Below are 15,437 nucleotides of genomic sequence, written 5' to 3'. Positions count from 1 at the left end.
TGGACAGACAGAGAGAGAGGGAGGTGGAGGGGGAGACGGGGACAGACAGATTGAGGGAGGGGAGGGGGGACAGTGAGAGGGGGATGGACAGGGAGAGAGAGAGGGAGGGATAGAGAGAAGGAGGGAGGGGGGAGGCAGAGAGAGAGGGAGGAGGGGGCAGAGAGAGAGGGGGGAGGGTAGGGGGAGAGAGAGAGACAGACAGACAGACAGAGGGAGGGAGAGGGGGAGAGGTAGAGACAGAGAGAGGGGGAGAGGGAGGGGGACGGAGAGGGAGAGGCACAGATAGAGAGAGAGGGACGCGCAGGCGGAGAGGGACGGAGAGAGGGGGAGAGACACACGGAGAGGGGGAGAGACACACGGAGAGGGGGACAGACTGTGTGACGGGGAGAGGGGGACAGACTGTGTGACGGAGAGAGAGGCGAGGCGGGGGCGATGGAAGGAAGGACAGACAGAGAGCAACAGAGGAGAGTGGGGGAGAGGGAAAGATAGATAGATAGAGAAGGAGGGAGAAGAGGGCTGGAGACAAGGAGCGAAAGGGAGACAGACGGAGAGGGATAGAGGAAGGGGAAAGCAAGAGGGAGAGACGAGGGGTGGGAGAGGGAGAGGGAGAGGCAGACAGGGAGGGGGAGAGATGTTTCTTTCTGAATTCACACTGGGAATATTGGTGAACAGTTCTGGTCTCCATATTATAAAAATGATATCGAGGCACTGGAGAAGGTGCAAAAAAGATTCACAAGGATGATCCCAGAACTGAGAGGATTTACTGATCAGGAAAGGCTGAACAGGCTGGGGCTCTTTTCTCTCGAAAATAAGACTGAGGGGTGACCTGATAGAGGTCTTTTCGATAATGGTAGGTTTCGATAGGGTCGATGTCGAGAACATGTTTCCACTTGTGAGGGGAGACCAGAACCACGGGGCCATAATTATAAGAGTCACTGATAAATCCAATCGGGAATTCAGGAGGAACTTCTTTACCCAGAGAGTGGTGAGAATGTGGAACTCACTCCCACAAGGAGTGATTGAGGCGAATCAGAGAGATCCATTTAAGGGGAAGCTGGATAAACACGAGGGAGAAAGGAATAGAAGGGCATTCTGATAGGGGTGAGATGAAGTAAGAAGGGAGGAGGCTCGTGTGGAGGATTGACACCGGCATGGACCTGTTGGGCCGAATGGCCTGTTTCTGTGCTGTCGACTCGATGTAATGGGTGTGTACGTGTTTTCCTTGGATGAATGGTTTCTTTTACCTGACAGGACGGAGAGTCTATGTTGACACCATGAGCAACAGCCATCAGTTACGACCGTACACATCGGTTGGGGAGATTGACCATGTTCACATTCTCTCGGAGCATGTGGGTGCTCTGATTCACGGGGAGGAGTACAGCGATGTCACGTTCCTGGTGGAGAAGAAACGATTTGCGGCTCATCGAGTGATTCTCGCTGCCCGATGTCAGTACTTCAGGTGATTGTTGGATTTTCTCTGTGACTGACTTATTCTGCAGGATTGCGCAGATGGCAGTACTGGTCTGGTAGTTGATAGACTATCCATTGTAAATATCTGAGTCTGTGCAATCGGCAATGGCAATTCAAGGATGGAGACAGTTTCAGCTAAGCTTCTTATCCTGACAGTCAATTCCCCGCACGAGCTGGCTGGGGAATCAGGAGTGAAAGTCCTCGCCGACTTTCAATAACATTATGCTTCGATTGTCTGGGTGCCTGGAGCCTGCTTGTGATATTTAGCTTCCAACTTAGCTGCTCGATTAATTCCTGGGATGAGAGGCTTGTCCTATGAAGAGACATTGAGTCGAATGGCCCAATACTGTCTGGAGTTTAAACATAGAAAATAGGAGTAGGAGTAGGCCATTCGGCCCTTCAAGCCTGCTCCGCCATTCAATAAGATCATGGCTGATCCTCTATCTCAATACCATATTCCTGCTCTCTCCCCATACCCCTTGATGCCTTTTGTGCCTAGAAATCTATCTAGCTCCTTCTTAAATATATTCAGGGACTTGGCCTCCACTGCCTTCTGTGGTAGAGAATTCCACAGGTTCACCACCCTCTGAGTGAAGAAATTTCTCCTCATCTCAGTCCTAAATATCCTACCCCGTATCCTGAGACTGTGACCCCTCGTTCTGGACCCCCCAGCCAGGGGGAACATCCTCCCTGCATCTAGTCTGTCTCGTCCTGTCAGAATTTTATATGTTTCAATGAGATCCCCTCTCATTCTTCTAAACTCGAGTGAATACAGGCCGAGTCGACCCAATCTCTCCTCACACGACAGTCCTGCCATCCCAGGGATCAGTCTGGTGAACCTTCGCTGCACTCCCTCTATGGCAAGTATATCCTTTCTTAGGTAAGGAGACCAAAACTGCACACAAAACTCCAGGTGTGGTCTCACCAAGGCCCTGTATAACTGCAGTAAGACATCCCTGCTCCTGTACTCAAATCCTCTTGCATTGAACGCCAACATACCATTTGCCTTCCTAACTGCTTGCTGCACCTGCATGTTTGCTTTCAGTGACTAGTGTACAAGGACACCCAGGTCCCTTTGAACATCAACATTTCCCAATCTAGCACCATTTAAATAATACTCTGCCGTTTTGTTTTTCCTTCCGAAGTGGATAACTTCACATTTATCCACATTATTCTGCATCTGCCATGTATTTGCCCACTCACTCAACTTGTCCAAATCGCCTTGAAGCCTCTTTGCATCCTCCTCACAACTCATGATCCCACCTAGTTTTGTGTCGTCAGCAAACTTGGGAATATTATATTTGGTTCATTGATATATATTGTGAATAGCTGGGGCCCAAGCACTGATCCCTGCGGTACCCCACTAGTCACCGCCTGCCACCCCGAAAAAGATTTGTTTATTCCTACTCTCTGTTTCCTGTCTGTCAACCAATTTTCAATCCATGCCAGTATATTATGGGGGTGAGCTTTCCTTGAGGAAGAGTTTATTGAGTGTATTAGGGATGGATTTCTTGAGCAGTATGTAACTGATCCTACAAGGGGGAAAGCAACCTTGGACCTGGTCCTGTGTAATGAGCCAGGATTAATTAATAATGTCCTAGTTAAGGATCCCCTTGGAATGAGTGACCATAACATGGTTACATTCCATATCCAATTAGAGGGTGAGAAGGTTGGTTCTCAAACAAGCGTACTGAGCTTGAATAAAGGAGACTATGATGGTATGAGAGTGGAATTGATTAAAGTGGACTGGGAAAATAGATTAAAGGGTAAGACGGTACATGAGCAGTGGTGTTCATTCAAGGAGTTATTTTACAACTTTCAAAAAAAAATATTCCACTGAGGAAAAAAGGGTGTAAAAGAAATGACAGCCATCCGTGGCTCAGTAAAGAAATTAAGGATAGTATCCGACTAAAAACAAGGACATATAAGGTAGCCAAACTTAGTGGGAGGATAGAAGATTGGGAAGTCTTCAAAAGACAGCAAAAAGTAACTAAAGGATTGATTAAGAAAGGGAAGTTAGATTATGAAAATAAATTAGCAAAAAATATAAAAACAGATAGCAAGAGTTTCTATAGTTATATAAAAAGAAAAAGGGTGGCTAAGGCAAACGTAGGTCCCTTAGAGGATGAGACCGGGAAATTAATGGTGGGAAACATGGAGATGGCAAAATTGCTGAACAAATATTTTGTTTCAGTCTTTACAGTAGAGGACACCAAGAATATCCCAACACTGGACAAACAGGGGGCTCTAGGGGGGAGGAGCTAAATACGATTAAAATCACTAAGGAATTGGTACTCAGTAAAATAATGGGACTCAAGGCGGATAAATCCCCTGGACCTGATGACTTACATCCTGGGGTCTTGAGGGAAGTGGCAGTAGGGATTGTGGATGCTTTGGTAATAATTTTCCAAAATTCTCTGGACTCGGCAAAGGTCCCGGCAGATTGGAAAACTGCCAATGTAACACCCTTATTTAAAAAGGGTAGTAGGCAGAAGGATGGAAATTATAGACCAGTTAGCTTAACATCTGAGGTGGGTAAAATTTTGGAGTCTATTATTAAGGAGACAGTAGCGGAACATTTGGATAAACATAATTTAATAGGACAAAGTCAGCATGGCTTTATGAAGGGGAAGTCATGTCTGACAAATTTGCTTGAGTTCTTCGAGGACATAACGTACAGAGTGGATAAAGGGGAGCCAGTGGACGTAGTGTATTTAGACTTCCAGAAGGCATTCGACAAGGTGCCACATAAAAGATTATTGCTCAAGATAAAGAATCACTGGATTGGGGGTAATATTCTGGCATGGGTGGAGGATTGGTTATCTGACAGGAAGCAGAGAGTTGGGATAAATGGTACATTCTCAGACTGGCAGCCAGTAGCCAGTGGTGTTCCGCAGGGGTCGGTGCTGGGTCCCCAACTCTTTACAATCTATATTAACGATTTGGAGGAGGAGACCGAGTGTAACGTATCAAAGTTTGCAGATGATACAAAGATGGGAGGGAAAGTAGAGAGTGAGGAGGACATAAAAAACCTACAAGGGGATATAGACAGGCTGGGTGAGTGGGCGGAGATTTGGCAGATGCAATACAATATTGGAAAATGTGAGGTTATGCACTTTGGCAGGAAAAATCGGAGAGCAAGTTATTATCTTAATGGCGAGAAACTGGAAAGTACTGCAGTACAAAGGGATCTGGGGGTCCTATTGCAAGAAAATCAAAAAGTTAGTATGCAGGTGCAGCAGGTGATCAAGAAGGCCAATGGAATGTTGGTTTTTATTGCTCGGGGGATAGAATATAAAAACAGGGAGGTATTGCTGCAGTTATAGAATCATAGAATCATAGAAGTTACAACATGGAAACAGGCCCTTCGGCCCAACATGTCCATGTCGCCCAGTTTATACCACTAAGCTAGTCCCAATTGCCTGCACTTGGCCCATATCCCTCGATACCCATCTTCCCCATGTAACTGTCCAAATGCTTTTTAAAAGACAAAATTGTACCCGCCTCTACTACTGCCTCTGGCAGCTCGTTCCAGACACTCACCACCCTTTGAGTGAAAAAATTGCCCCTCTGGATCCTTTTGTATCTCTCCCCTCTCACCTTAAATCTGTGCCCCCTCGTTATAGACTCCCCTACCTTTGGGAAAAGATTTTGACTATCGACCTTATCTATGCCCCTCATTATTTTATAGACTTCTATAAGATCACCCCTTAACCTCCTACTCTCCAGGGAATAAAGTCCCAGTCTGTCTAACCTCTCCCTGTAAGTCAAACCATCAAGTCCCGGTAGCATCCTAGTAAATCTTTTCTGCACTCTTTCTAGTTTAATAATATCCTTTCTATAATAGGGTGACCAGAACTGTACACAGTACTCCAAGTGTGGCCTCACCAATGCCCTGTACAACTTCAACAAGACATCCCAACTCCTGCATTCAATGTTCTGACCAATGAAACCAAGCATGCTGAATGCCTTCTTCACCACCCTATCCACCTGTGACTCCACTTTCAAGGAGCTATGAATCTGTACTCCTAGATCTCTTTGTTCTATAACTCTCCCCAACGCCCTACCATTAACGGAGTAGGTCCTGGCCCGATTCGATCTACCAAAATGCATCACCTCACATTTATCTAAATTAAACTCCATCTGCCATTCATCGGCCCACTGGCCCAATTTATCAAGATCCCGTTGCAATCCTAGATAACCTTCTTCACTGTCCACAATGCCACCAATCTTGGTGTCATCTGCAAACTTACTAACCATGCCTCCTAAATTCTCATCCAAATCATTAATATAAATAACAAATAACAGCGGACCCAGCACCGATCCCTGAGGCACACCGCTGGACACAGGCATCCAGTTTGAAAAACAACCCTCGACAACCACCCTCTGTCTTCTGTCGTCAAGCCAATTTTGTATCCAATTGGCTACCTCACCTTGGATCCCATGAGATTTAACCTTATGTAACAACCTACCATGCGGTACCTTGTCAAATGCTTTGCTGAAGTCCATGTAGACCACGTCTACTGCACAGCCCTCATCTATCTTCTTGGTTACCCCTTCAAAAAACTCAATCAAATTCGTGAGACATGATTTTCCTCTCACAAAACCATGCTGACTGTTCCTAATCAGTCCCTGCCTCTCCAAATGCCTGTAGATTCTGTCCCTCAGAATACCCTCTAACAACTTACCCACTACAGATGTCAGGCTCACTGGTCTGTAGTTCCCAGGCTTTTCCCTGCCGCCCTTCTTAAACAAAGGCACAACATTTGCTACCCTCCAATCTTCAGGCACCTCACCTGTAGCGGTGGATGATTCAAATATCTCTGCTAGGGGACCCGCAATTTCCTCCCTAACCTCCCATAACGTCCTGGGATACATTTCATCAGGTCCCGGAGATTTATCTACCTTGATGCGCGTTAAGACTTCCAGCACCTCCCTCTCTGTAATATGTACACTCCTCAAGACATCACTATTTATTTCCCCAAGTTCCCTAACATCCATGCCTTTCTCAACCGTAAATACCGATGTGAAATATTCATTCAGGATCTCACCCATCTCTTGTGGTTCCGCACATAGATGACCTTGTTGATCCTTAAGAGGCCCTACTCTCTCCCTAGTTACCCTTTTGCCCTTTATGTATTTGTAGAAGCTCTTTGGATTCACCTTTGCCTGATCTGCCAAAGCAATCTCATATCCCCTTTTTGCCCTCCTGATTTCTCTCTTAACTCTACTCCGGCAATCTCTATACTCTTCAAGGGATCCACTTGATCCCAGCTGCCTATGCATGTCATATGCCTCCTTCTTATTTTTGACTAGTGCCTCAATCTCCCGAGTCATCCAAGGTTCCCTACTTCTACCAGCCTTGCCCTTCACTTTATAAGGAATGTGCTTACACTGAACCCTGGTTAACACACTTTTGAAAGCCTCCCACTTACCAGACGTCCCTTTGCCTGCCAACAGACTCTCCCAATCAACTTCTGAAAGTTCCTGTCTAATACCATCAAAATTGGCCTTTCCCCAATTTAGAATTTTAACTTTTGGGCCAGACCTATCCTTCTCCATAGCTATCTTAAAACTAATGGAATTATGATCACTGGTCCCAAAGTGATCCCTCACTAACACTTCTGTCACCTGCCCTTCCTTATTTCCCAAGAGGAGGTCAAGTTTTGCCCCCTCTCTAGTCGGGCCATCCACATACTGAATGAGAAATTCCTCCTGAATACACTCAACAAATTTCTCTCCATCCAAGCCCCTAATGCTATGGCTGTCCCAGTCAATGTTGGGAAAGTTAAAGTCCCCTACTATTACCACCCTATTTTTCTTGCAGCTGTCTGTAATCTCCTTACATATTTGCTCCTCAATTTCCCGTTGACTATTTGGGGGTCTGTAGTACAATCCTATCAAAGTGATCTCTCCCTTCTTATTTTTCAGTTATATAAGGTATTGGTGAGACCGCACCTGGAATACTGCATACAGTTTTGGTGTCCATACTTTAGAAAAGACATACTTGCTCTCGAGGCAGTACAAAGAAGGTTCACTCGTATAATCCCGGGGACGAGGGGGAGAGGTTGAGTAGATTGGGACTCTACTCATTGGAGTTCAGAAGAATGAGAGGCGATCTTATTGAAACATATAAGATTGTGAAGGGGCTTGATCGGGTGGATGCGGTAAGGATGTTCCCAAGGATGGGTGAAACTAGAACTAGGGGGCATAATCTTAGAATAAGGGGCTGCTCTTTCAAAACTGAGATGAGGAGAAACTTCTTCACTCAGAGGGTGGTAGGTCTGTGGAATTTGCTGCCCCAGGAAGCTGTGGAAGCTACATCATTAAATAAATTTAAAACAGAAATAGACAGTTTCCTCGAAGTAAAGGGAATTAGGGGTTACGGGGAGCAGGCAGGAAATTGGACATGAATTTAGATTTGAGGTTAGGATCAGATCAGCCATGATCTTATTGAATGGCGGAGCAGGCTCGAGGGGCCGATTGGCCTACTCCTGCTCCTATTTCTTATGATGTGGAGATGCCGGTGATGGACTGCGGTTGACAATTGTAAACAATTTTACAACACCAAGTTATAGTCCAACAAATTTATTTTAAATTCCACAAGCTTTCGGAGGCTTCCTCCTTCGTCAGGTGAACGGTGTGGAAATTTCTTATGTTCTTATTCCCCCCAATCCCATGTGTTTTAATTTTGCACGCTAACCTCTTGTGTGGGACCTTATCAAAAGCCTTTTGAAAATCCAAGTACACCACATCCACTGGTTCTCCCCTATCTATTCGACTAGTTACCTCCTCAAAAAACTCCAGTAGATTTGTTAAGCATGATTTCCCTTTCATAAACCCATGCTGACTTTGTCCAATCCCGTTAATGCCTTCCAAGTTTTCTGGATGTGCGCCAGAAAGGAATGTATAATTGTTGCAATTCATGCATTCGTTCCTTAAATGTTAGCCATTGCCTATCCACCGTCATGCCTTTTAATGAAGCTTCCCAATCTATCAGAGCCAACTCACTCCTCGTACACTCTTAGTTTCTTATGTTCTAACCTGGCCTGTCCTTTCAGGTTTAATTCAGAGTTGTTCACATGGTTCCCTGTGATACCTGAGCGTCACGTTTAGCCTTTAAACCCGTTTACTCCTTGATTTCCAGATACTAACCGATAACAAACCGTGTTCTGATTTAGGATTTATTCCCATCGAGGCAACAGCATTAAAAATGCCCCTTCTGCAGCCTCTATCTGAGCAGAGCTAGAACGGTGTTACCTGGGCCTTGAGGGCCAGATCTGGCCTGTCGATCTGTTGGAACAATATGTAGGTGGGCTGAAATAAGGCAGATGGATTTTAGCTGAATAAATGTACAAAAAAGACATTTTGGAACAATAATGGCGGACTCGATGGGCCGAATGGTCTCCTGCCCTGCTGTAACCTTTCTATGATTCTATAAATAGTAAAGGGTTGTTCAGAGATCGAATATTTGACCCGGAACTGCGGGGAAGCAGACTGAGGGGAGAGGCTACAGGGGAATGGGAGTGAGGGGAGAGCTCTTTCAGAGAGAGGGGAATGGGAGTGAGGGGAGAGCTCTTTCAGTGAGAGGGTACAGGGGAATGGGAGTGAGGGGAGAGCTCTTTCAGAGAGAGGGGAATGGGAGTGAGGGGAGAGCTCTTTCAGTGAGAGGGTACAGGGGAATGGGAGTGAGGGGAGAGCTCTTTCAGTGAGAGGGGACAGGGGAATGGGAGTGAGGGGAGAGCTCTTTCAGTGAGAGGGGACAGGGGAATGGGAGTGAGGGGAGAGCTCTTTCAGTGAGAGGGAACGGGAATGGGAGTGAGGGGAGAGCTCTTTCAGTGAGAGGGAACGGGAATGGGAGTGAGGGGAGAGCTCTTTCAGTGAGATGGCACCGGCATGATAGGCCGAATGGCCTCCTTCTGTGCTGTATGATTGTATGATTCTAAGTCTGTACCTCTTGGACCTGAATGAGTGAAGATGAAATCCTCACTGGAGGACAGACTGGTCTGGTGCAGAGTAATGCCTCCACTGGGGACAAGGCCATCGAAGAGGTTATGGGACTGTGGTGATCGTATTACTGAACTAGTAATCCAGGGGCCTGGGTTTATAATCCAGTAAATGTGAGTTCAAATCCCACCCGGACAGTTTGACAACTTGAATTCAATTTAAAAATACCATTAAATGAAAAGCTGGTAACAGTAAAAGTGGCCATGAAACTACCGGATTGTTGTACAAACCCATCTGGTTCACTAACGTCCTTTAGGGAAGGAAACCTGCCGTCCTTACCCGGTCTGGCCGATACGTGACTCCAGACCCACAGCAATGGGGTTGATTCTTAACTGCCTTCTGAGGTGGCCCAGCAAAACACTCAGTCGTATCAAAACAGGGTGACTAGGGATGGAGACAAAGGGAAGTGTAACTGGAAGGGGGGATGTGGGGAGTGAGTAATCCAAGGAGCTGACCAGTGATGGCCTTGCCTGTGATTGTGATGATGGGAGTAGAGAGGCCATGTCAGGTGGTGAGTTGGAGGGGGTGGCCATGAATATGGACGGATGAGTTTATGTGGAGGGAGAGGTTTAGGGCAGAAAGAAAGGCAGTGAACTCAGGGGAACTAAGTAGAATTTTACAGACCAGTTACATTGAAAATACAGATGGGTTGGTCAGATGGGCGGAACAGTGGCAAATGGAATTTAACCCGGAAAAGTGCGAGGTGATGCACTTTGGAGGGACTAACAAGGCAAGGGAATACACAATGAATGGGAGGACCCTAGGCAAGACAGAGGGTCAGAGGGATCTTGGTGTGCAAGTTCACAGATCCCTGAAGGCGGCGGAACAGGTAGATAAGGTGGTAAAGAAGGCATATGGGATACTTGCCTTTATTAGCCGATGATGTGGAGATGCCGGTGATGGACTGGGGTTGACAATTGTAAACAATTTTACAACACCAAGTTATAGTCCAGCAATTTTATTTTAAATTCACAAGCTTTCGGAGACTTCCTCCTTCCTCAGGTAAATGTGAATTTAACCCGGAAAAGTGCGAGGTGCGAGGTAAATGTGAATTTAACCCGGAAAAGTCACATTTACCTGAGGAAGGAGGAAGTCTCCGAAAGCTTGTGAATTTAAAATAAAATTGCTGGACTATAACTTGGTGTTGTAAAATTGTTTACATTTATTAGCCGAGGCATAGAATATAAGAGCAAGGAGGTTATGATGGAGCTGTATAAAACACTGGTTAGGCCACAGCTGGAGTACTGTGTGCAGTTCTGGTCGCCACACTACAGGAAGGATGTGATCGCTTTGGAGAGGGTGCAGAGGAGATTCACCAGGATGTTACCAGGGCTGGAGCGCTTCAGCTATGAAGAGAGACTGGGAAGATTGGGTTTGTTTTCCTTGGAGCAGAGGAGGCTGAGGGGGGACATGATTGAGGTGTGCAAAATTATGAGGGGCACAGATAGGATGGATACTAAGGAGCTTTTTCCCTTCGTTGAGGGTTCTATAACAAGGGGACATAGATTCAAGGTAAAAGGCGGGAGGTTCAGAGGGGATTTGAGAAAGAACTTTTTCACCCAGAGGGTGGTTGGAGTCTGGAACTCACTGCCTGAAAGGGTTGTGGAGGCAGGAACCCTCACAACATTCAAGAAGCATTTGGATGAGCACTTGAAATGCCATAGCATACAAGGCTACGGACCAAATGCTGGAATATGGGATTAGAGTAGACAGGGCTGATGGCCGGCGCGGACACGATGGGCCGAAGGGCCTCTATCCATGCTGTATAACTCTATGTACTCTATGTGAGCATAGAAACAGGCCATTCGGCCCAACTGGTCCATGCTGGTGTTTATGCTCCACACGAGCCTCCTCCCTCCCTACTTCAGCTCACCCTATCAGCATATCCTTCTATTCCTTTCTCCCTCATGTTTTTAATCTAGCTTCCCCTTAACATAAGAACATAAGAAACAGGAGCAGGAGTAGGCCACACGGCCCCTCGAGCTTGCTCCGCCATTCAATCAGATCATGGCTGATCTTCAACCTCAACTCCACTTTCCCACCCGATCCCCGTATCCCTTCATTCCCTTAGTGTACTGTACACAGTACCCCAGGTGAGGTCTCACCTATATAATTGCAGCAAGACCTCCTCACTCTTATGCTCCAATCCCCTGCAATAAAGGCTAACATTCCATTTGCCTTCCTAATTACTTGCTGTACCTGCATGTTAACTTTCTTTGATTCATGTACAAGGACATCCAAATCTCTCTGAATAGCAAAATTTCTTAGTCTCTCACCTTTTAAAAAATATTCTGCTTTTCTATTCTTCCTGCAAAGTGGATAATTTCACATTTCCCCACATTATACTCCATCTGCCACCTTCTCGCCCACCCACCTAACCTGTCTATATCCCTTTGCAGACTCTTTGTGTCCTCCTCACAGTTTACTTTCTCACCTAGCTTTGTATCGTCAGCAAACTTGGATACATTACACTCGGTCCCTTCATCTAAGTCATTAATATATAGATTGTAAATAGCTGAGGCCCAAGCACTGATCCTTGCAGCACCCCACTAGTTACAGCCTGACAACCTGAGAATGACCCGTTTATCCCTACTCTCTGTTTTCTGTCCATTAACCAATCCTCTATCCATGCTAATATATTACCCCCAATCCCATGAGCCCTTATCTTGTGTAACAACCTTTTATGTGGCACCTTATCGAATGCCTTTTTAAAAATTCAAATATACATCCACTGGTTCCCCTTCATCTACCCTGCCCGATAAAAAACTCCCATAAATTTGTCAAACACGATTTCCCTTTCATAAAACCATGTTGACTCTGCCTGATCATATTATGATTTTCTATGTGTCCTGTTACCACTTCCTTAATAATGGATTCTACATTTTCCTGACGACTGATGTCAGGCTAACTGGCCTGTAGTTCCCTGTTTTCAGGCTAACTGGCCTGTAGTTCCCTGTTTTCCCTTTCCCTCCTTTCTTGAATATTGGGGTTACATTTGCTACCTTCCAATCCACGGGGACTGTTCCAGAATCTAGGGAATTCTGGAAGATCACGACCAATGCTCAGCGAGTGTTTAGGATCTGGAATGCACTGCCCGAGGGGGTGGTGGAGGCAGATTCAATCATGGCCTTCAAAAGGGAACTGGACAAGTACTTGAAAGGAAAAAATTTGCAGGGCTACGGGGAAAGGGCGGGGGAGTGGGACTGGCTGGATTGGTCTTACAGAGAGCCAGACAGAACCAAAGTATGTGTTTAATTGTTCTGCCATTTCTTTGTTCCCCATTATAATTTCCCCCATTTCTGACTGTAAGGGACCTACATTTGTCTGCACTAATCTTTTTCTCTTGACATATTTATTGAAGCTTTGACAGTCAGTTTTTATGTTCCCTGATAGTTTACTCTCATACTCTTGTTTTTTATTCGTTCATGGGATGTGGGCGTCGCTGGCGAGGCCGGCATTTATTGCCCATCCCTAATTGCCCTTGAGAAGGTGGTGGTGAGCCGCCGCCTTGAACCGCTGCAGTCCGTGTGGTGACGGTTCTCCCACAATGCTGTTAGGAAGGGAGTTCCAGGATTTTGACCCAGCGACAAATGAAGGAACGGCGATATATTTCCAAGTCGGGATGGTGTGTGACTTGGAGGGGAACGTGCAGGTGGTGTTGTTCCCATGCGCCTGCTGCTCTTGTCCTTCTCGGTGGTAGAGGTCGCGGGTTTGGGAGGTGCTGTCGAAGAAGCCTTGGCGAGTTGCTGCAGTGCATCCTGTGGATGGTGCACACTGCAGCCACGGTGCGCCGGTGGTGAAGGGAGTGAATGTTTAGGGTGGTGGATGGGGTGCCAATCAAGCGGGCTGCTTTATCTTGGATGGTGTCGAGCTTCTTGAGTGTTGTTGGAGCTGCACTCATCCAAGCAAGTGGAGAGTATTCCATCACGCTCCTGACTTGTGCCTTGTAGATGGTGGAAAGGCTTTGGGGAGTCAGGAGGTGAGTCACTCGCCGCAGAATACCCAGCCTCTGACCTGCTCTCGTAGCCACAGTATTTATATGGCTGGTCCAGTTAAGTTTCTGGTCAATGGTGACCCCCAGGATGTTGATGGTGGGGGATTCGGCGATGGTAATGCCGTTGAATGTCAAGGGGAGGTGGTTAGACTCTCTCTTGTTGGAGATGGTCATTGCCTGGCACTTATCTGGCACGAATGTTACTTGCCACTTATCAGCCCAAGCCTGGATGTTGTCCAGGTCTTGCTGCATGCGGGCTCGGACTGCTTCATTATTTGAGGGGTTGTGAATGGAACTGAACACTGTGCAGTCATCAGCGAACATCCCCATTTCTGACTTTATGATGGAGGGAAGGTCATTGATGAAGCAGCTGAAGATGGTTGGGCCTAGGACACTGCCCTGAGGAACTCCTGCAGCAATGTCCTGGGGCTGAGATGATTGGCCTCCAACAACCACTACCATCTTCCTTTGTGCTCGGTATGACTCCAGCCACTGGAGAGTTTTCCCCCTGATTCCCATTGACTTCAATTTTACTAGGGCTCCTTGGTGCCACACTCGGTCAAATGCTGCCTTGATGTCAAGGGCAGTCACTCTCACCTCACCTCTGGAATTCAGCTCTTTTGTCCATGTTTGGACCAAGGCTGTAATGAGGTCTGGAGCCGAGTGGTCCTGGCGGAACCCAAACTGAGCATCGGTGAGCAGGTTATTGGTGAGTAAGTGCCGCTTGATAGCACTGTCGACGACACCTTCCATCACTTTGCTGATGATTGAGAGTAGACTGATGGGGCGGTAATTGGCCGGATTGGATTTGTCCTGCTTTTTGTGGACAGGACATACCTGGGCAATTTTCCACATTGTCGGGTAGATGCCAGTGTTGTAGCTGTACTGGAACAGCTTGCCTAGAGGCGCAGCTAGTTCTGGAACACAAGTCTTCAGCACTACAGCTGGGATGTTGTCGGGGCCCATAGCCTTTGCTGTATCCAGTGCACTCAGCCGTTTCTTGATATCACGTGGAGTGAATCGAATTGGCCGAAGACTGGCTTCCGTGATGGTGGGGATATCGGGAGGAGGCCGAGATGGATCATCCACTCGGCACTTCTGGCTGAAGATGGTTGCAAACGCTTCAGCCTTGTCTTTTGCACTCACGTGCTGGACTCCGCCATCATTGAGAATGGGGATGTTTGCAGAGCCTCCTCCTCCCGTTAGTTGTTTAATTGTCCACCACCATTCACGACTGGATGTGGCAGGACTGCAGAGCTTTGATCTGATCCGTTGGTTGTGGAATCGCTTAACTCTGTCTATAGCATGTTGCTTCTGCTGTTTAGCATGCATGTCGTCCTGAGTTGTAGCTTCATCAGTTTGGCACCTCATTTTTAGGTACGCCTGGTGCTGCTCCTGGCATGCTCTTCTACACTCCTCATTGAACCAGGGTTGATCCCCTGGCTTGTTTGTAATGGTAGAGTGAGGAATATGCCGGGCCATGAGGTTACAGATTGTGGTGGAATACAATTCTGCTGCTGCTGATGGCCCACAGTGCCTCATGGATGCCCAATTTTGAGCTGCTAGATCTGTTCTGAATCTATCCCATTTAGCACGGTGGTAGTGCCACACAACACGTTGGATGGTGTCCTCAGTGCGAAAACGGGACTTCGTCTCCACGAGGACTGTGCGGTGGTCACTCCTACCAATACTGTCATGGACAGATGCATTTGCGACAGGTAGATTGGTGAGGACGAGGTCAAGTAGGTTTTTCCCTCGTGTTGGTTCGCTCACCACCTGCCGCAGGCCCAGTCTGGCAGCTATGTCCTTCAGGACTCGGCCAGCTCGGTCAGTGGTGGTGCTACCGAGCCACTCTTGGTGATGGACATTGAAGTCCCCCACCCAGAGTACATTTTGTGCCTTTGCTACCCTCAGTGCTTCCTCCAAGTGGTGTTCAACATGGAGGAGGACTGATTCATCAGCTGAG

The 15,437-nt window shown here is 47.0% G+C and overlaps 1 protein-coding gene across 1 annotated transcript in view; it reads left to right on the top strand.

Annotated features, from left to right (window-relative positions):
* The first annotated feature begins 751 nt into the window (after window positions 1-751).
* Window positions 752-15,437, top strand: part of LOC137311614 (BTB/POZ domain-containing protein 9-like) — a 152,173-nt gene continuing 137,487 nt past the window's right edge. The window contains exons 1-2 of the mRNA XM_067978713.1: window positions 752-850; window positions 1,252-1,459. Coding sequence (XP_067834814.1) covers window positions 1,275-1,459 — 185 coding nt within the window. The 5' untranslated portion in view covers window positions 752-850; window positions 1,252-1,274. The remainder of the gene's footprint in view (window positions 851-1,251; window positions 1,460-15,437) is intronic.

The sequence above is a fragment of the Heptranchias perlo genome, unplaced genomic scaffold (genome assembly GCF_035084215.1).
Source record: "Heptranchias perlo isolate sHepPer1 unplaced genomic scaffold, sHepPer1.hap1 HAP1_SCAFFOLD_367, whole genome shotgun sequence".
In the NCBI taxonomy this organism is placed as follows: domain Eukaryota; kingdom Metazoa; phylum Chordata; class Chondrichthyes; order Hexanchiformes; family Hexanchidae; genus Heptranchias; species Heptranchias perlo.
Note: the sequence above shows the minus strand (reverse complement) of the source record. Positions and strands in the feature narration are given on the sequence as shown.